This window comes from Propithecus coquereli, unplaced genomic scaffold, assembly GCF_000956105.1.
Source record: "Propithecus coquereli isolate 6110/MARCELLA unplaced genomic scaffold, Pcoq_1.0 Scaffold307, whole genome shotgun sequence".
Lineage (NCBI taxonomy): Eukaryota > Metazoa > Chordata > Mammalia > Primates > Indriidae > Propithecus > Propithecus coquereli.
The window spans coordinates 2228231-2233759 of NW_012148697.1; the positions used below are offsets into that span (position 1 = coordinate 2228231).

General features: G+C 39.7%; 1 protein-coding gene across 1 annotated transcript in view; it reads right to left on the reverse strand.

The window, feature by feature from the left end:
• Positions 1 to 5529, reverse strand: part of UGGT1 (UDP-glucose glycoprotein glucosyltransferase 1) — a 124164-nt gene that overhangs the window by 113550 nt on the left and 5085 nt on the right. Inside the window, exon 2 of the mRNA XM_012649914.1 lies at positions 4858 to 4993. Within this exon, the coding sequence (XP_012505368.1) occupies positions 4858 to 4979 (122 nt within the window). The 5' untranslated portion in view covers positions 4980 to 4993. The remainder of the gene's footprint in view (positions 1 to 4857; positions 4994 to 5529) is intronic.

Consider the following 5529-nt stretch of genomic DNA (forward strand, 5'->3'; position numbering starts at 1 on the left):
AAATTAAATTAAAATTTTAAAAAATGTTTTAAAAGTCAGTTGGTGGCACACCAGGTTGCACACAACCATACTTTATAAAGCATGAGAATAAACAAAGCTGAAATAAATGAAAACATAAATGATGTTAAGATGTTAAGAGCTAACATGCATCCCCCAAAAAGTTATGTTGAAGTCCTAACCCCTAGTACCTCAGAATGTGAACTTATTTGTAAATAGGGTCTTTACAGAGGTCGCCAAGTTAAAATGAGGTCATTAGAGTGGGCCCTAATCCAATATGACTGGTGTTATAAAAAGGGGAAATTTGGACACAGTGACAGACACCCACAGAGGGACAACTATGTGAAGTGACACAGGGAGACTGCCAGATAAAGACATAGACAGGCACTGAAATTCCATTGTAAGCCAAGGAAGGCCTGGGGCTCCCAGAAGCTGGAATAGGGAAGGAAAGATCCTCTCCTATGGATTTCAGGGGGAACATGGTCCTACAACATTTTGATTTAGGACTTCTAGCCTTCAGAACTGTGAGATGTAAATTTCTGTTGCTCTAAGCCACTGAGTTTGTGGTACTTCGTCATGGCAGCCCTAGTAACTATTAATATATTAATATAATGGGAATGGATCCCAATTGTAAACTCAAAGACAAGTTCTGAAATGAGGAAATGTAAGAACTCAGCGGGTTCCCTGGCCAACTATCCTCTCTATAAAATGAAGAACCTGCGGTCACTAGGAAAGCAGCATGGCCCCAGAATGCAGGCCCCCTGACTCCATCAGCATCCTATCCAACCCTGCCAAGATCATCAAAGACAACAGCCAGACCATTTCAGAAAAAGGTCTCCAGCTGCATTCTCTAATCTGATTTTTCATCCCAGAAGTATGCCTAAGAGAACCCTAATTGGACTTCCCCTGAGCCTTATAAAAGTAGCATCCAAGCTCCATCCATTTGAATAGGACTAAATGGGGGATTCAATATGTGGGAAGCACTAAACGATCCTTGTGTTTGTGAATAATCGTTAGCTCTGGTAAGGCTCACACCAGTCTCATCCCAGTTCCTTGATACCGGTTATAAATCTATTGTTGAGGGAGTGTGGGGGACCAGTCAGTAGGTTTTTTTCACAAAAATCATTATCATTGGTGCTAACATCCTACTTCACATAACACACAATATCTCTGAAGAACAATGGCCAAAAGCAAAATAAATTACACCCAATAGAAAAGTGGCTTTTAGAAGAGTTTTTAGTTCAGGTACTGCCAATTTCTTCAAAAACAAAAAAAATTAGTATGAATATCTCATTTATAAATGAAGATACTCTGAAGTATTAAAAAAAAATCAACATTTGTAAAGCCTGCTATAGAGGCTCTGTGGAAACAAAAGAATACACACGCAAAAATAAAATCTACTGAAAATGGAGCTAACCAAACTAGCTCTTTGACCATGAAACCTGCAAGCAGTGATTCCTGGCTGGGGGGGAGAAAGAGGATGTAGGCCCCTTTTGCAATCTAGTAAAGTTACTAATGTTTTCCAAAGCGGAGCAAGCAAGGACCTAGATTTTTACATACAACTTCAGACCACTCAAGAACTCTCCTAGGTAAACCTTCCCCCCAGGTCTGTGGACTGCAGGCTCAGCATGACAAACATGGTTTCTAAAAAGAGAAAAAACCTTTTTGCTCTGGGGAGCTGTGATCAATTACTGAGTTTGCTACTTACTAGCAGTTTAACCAAGAACATGTTACCTAATTTTCCTGGCCCTTAGACTTCAGACCACAAAATACGAAAAACATTATCTGATGCCCAGGGTCACTGGGAGAATGAAAGGGCATTATGAAAATCACTTTGTTTAGGTCAAGTAATATACCAGAATTGATTGTTATAGCAAAACATTTTATCATAAGGAAAAAAATTGTCTTCTAAATTAAAAAATGGCAAATCATCATTATTACATGGCCTCAAAAATATGCTTTGGAAATTTATCTTCTGTGGCTAGGAGGAAAAAAAAATCCTCCTTAAAAATCACTGAGTTTCTAAATTGGAGACAGCACATGAACTGTGTTCAAGCCATATTATGCTCCTACGTTTATAATTTGTCCTGAAGGGACCTAGATGTGTAATCCCCAGAAGGGGGTGAGTCTTGATGACAATTTGGATATGACTGCACAGTTACTCTAGACACATAATGTAGAGTAAGTAGTAAGGGAACCTGTGGTATGACAAAAGGCCCTGAGGAAACCTTAGCACTTATTGAGAAATGATTCTGGGCTAAGCATTGTGTTAGGTGCTTTACTTAACCATATTACAACAACCCAGGGGACTGAAGTTCCTTGAGGGCAGCAACCACATCTACTTTGTTCACTACAGCTAAAAGCAAAACAGCACGGTGCCTGTGCCTGACACACAACAGATATTCCATGAATAGGCTGCTTGAATACATGAAACAGTATCATCTTCACTTTAAGAACAAGAAAAGTGAAAGCTCAGAGAGGCTAAGTACCTTGACCAACTAACACACAGCAATGCTTAGAACCCATAGCTGCCTGCTTTTAAAGTTCTACAATACCATGCTATCTCCCTTTGTTCTCTGGTGTTAGAAAAGGTAAGAAGTCACACTGTGCAGATTCAGACTGAGCAAAGTGCTATACGGTGAGAACCAAGGCAAGCCCAAGGACTTTCTGTGGCCCAAGTCTTAGAGAAAAAAGTGGCTAAGAGAGGAACAGTTTCAACCTGAAACCAAGGGAGCAGGCCTGAAGCCAGGACCAAAGCAAACCAACCAACCAGCCTTACGGACTCAGTTAGGTTGGCTTTCAGGACTGCATGTGAACACCTCAAGAGCAGAGACTTTTGTCTGTCACAGTCACCATGCCTAGCATAACACTTGGAACATAGGAGGTTGTCAAAATAATATAAACACAGGCTTCACCCGTTAAGGAATGAATGAAAATGACAGGAACAAAAGGAGTAGGGCACCAAGAGTAAAGATGCTACAAAAAGCCTAGGACTGTAAGATGGGAAAAAATGAAAATCCTTCATTATGAACCTGTAACTTACTCAGAGATCCCCCTGGACTGTTTTAAAAAGGGAGAGAGTGTGTGTGTTCTTAGGCAGAGATATAGCACCATTAGAGATAAGAAAGGGAGGAAAGCGATACATTAATAAAGTGCTTTGTTACCCTGACCTGACATTCTTGATTCCACAGTTATTTCCAGAGGAAAAGGTTGTCCAGAGAAGCAGAGATAAGAACCTCAGTGTTTTGTTTGAGGATGGCTTTGGTTTGTAAGATCCCTATCTTTATCACTCTAATGTTAGGGTTAAGGACCTAGGGGTCCTTAAAAGTTGCTTATGAAGGCAAATAGTCTGAGAGATAAGAGTTGTCAGAACGTGCAATGTGGCATTGCATGATCACAGGTATTATGCTTGTGGCACGATGGATAAATAGAAAACAGTCTTCACCAAGTTCTAGGCCCAATTGTATCATCAACCATCTGTAAGATCCTGATGTTTAAATTAAGATTCTATCTCTTGCTCATTTATCTGCAATAATATATAGGGAGTATTAATAAAAATTAATAGATAGCCCTCCGAGTTTCAACATATATGATAGCAAGGAAAAATATTAGAAATCACCTTTTTTTTTTTTTTTTTGAGACAGAGTCTCACTCTGTTGCCCAGGCTAGAGTGCCATGGCATCAGCCTAAGCTCACAGCAACCTCAAACTCCTGGGCTCAAGTCATCCTTCTGCCTCAACCTCCCGAGTAGCTGGGACTACAGGCATGCGCCACCATGCCTGGTTAATTTTTTCTACATATTTTTAGTTGTCCGATTAATTTCTTTCTATTTTTAGTAGAGACGGGGTCTCGCTCTTGCTCAGGCTGGTTTCGAACTCCTGAGCTCAAACAATCTGCCAGCCTCGGCCTCCCAGAGTGCTCGGATTACAGGCATCAGCCACCGCGCCTGGCCAGAAGACAAAATTCTAAATCGAAGATGACCACATAGTTAACTAAGTCATGTCACGGTTCAAATTTCTAGTGCTATTATACACTGAGACTTACACCAAGTGCTTACTTTTCAATCTACCTACATTTTTACGCTTTGGAAAGAGTATCTGTAAGTCCTAACTACACATTACTTGAGATACGATAAAAATAAGTTAGCCATCCATAAACGTATAAAACCCAGCTACAAAGCGAGGTATATTTATATTGTAAGTGCCAGCTAAAAAGCACACTTGGAATATAAAATTTCCCAAGAAGTTATTGACTATATTGTGTTTTATCAATTTTAAGACATACCATTATTTTATGAAAAATGCTACCCATTATAATTGTAAGATACTTCTTTATTTTATTAAAAACGCATACTGATTTTGGAGATGTCAGAACACACAGATCTTAGAACAGATAAAACCTGTTCATTTCCTCAGCTTCCCCTCTGTACTCTCTTATCTTAGGGTCTTCTTCCAAGTTCCTAAGAGGAGCATGTTCTCTTTCCCCCACCTTGCCAAGCTCTCTTTTCTTCCTTTTATTAAACTCCTCTTAAAACTTTCTTCAAATAAGAAGAAAATGTTAAGTACGACTCTCTTTCCTTACTACCATGCTTTGCTTTTCCTGGAAGATAACATAATTTAACCAATTCAATATATTTGTCTAAAGAAGTTCCCAACTATCTCTATGAATCCATACAGCCTTTGTCCTACTAAAAGGCAGGTTCAGTGTCCTAACAGCCTTTATACAGCACATAACACAGTGCACACTGAAAGAGGCTCTTAATAAATGCATTTGATGACAATCTCACTCCCTAAAAAGCTCCTGAATATTCACTGGCAGAAACTACTCAAATACGTGAAAGGAAAAAAAATGTCTTCTTACCTGGTTTCTAACAACAATGGGGTGGAAAACCATTTTGTTGTAAGAGAGGTTGTAACAGCTTTTGAATCTGCCTTTACTGACGAGAACAGCCACAGGCCAGTGAGTACAATCACAAGTTCCATTTTACAGCAAACTCCTAAAAGGGAAAAAAAGAAAAAAAGTTTTGCTACAAGGTAATGTTTAAACCTTAATACTCAGAGATGCAAAATAACAATACTCAGAGACACAAAATAACATTAAAGTTACAGAAATAGAAATGCTTCTGAAATAATAGCAGTACTTAATACCTAGACAGTCCAGTAGATAGATATTTGCTGAGTGACTGACATGTAACTAAAAGCATGTAGTGCATTACATTCTTTCTCTACAAAAGCTCTGCTTCATTTCCTGGAGAGTCTGTACCGTACAGAGGTATAAAAGGCAGCTGGGGCTGGGTGTGGTGGCTCATGCTTATAATCCCAACACTTTGGGAAGCCATGACAGGAGGATCGCTTGAGGCCAGGAGTTTGAAACCAGCCTGAGCAACATAGTGAGAGCCCATCTCTACAAAAAAATAGAAAAATTAGCAGGGTGGCCCATGCCTGTAGGCCAGTTACTCAGGAGGCTGAGGTAGGAGGATCGCTTGAGCGAGTTTGAGGTTGCAGTGAGCTATGATCATGCCACTGCACTCTA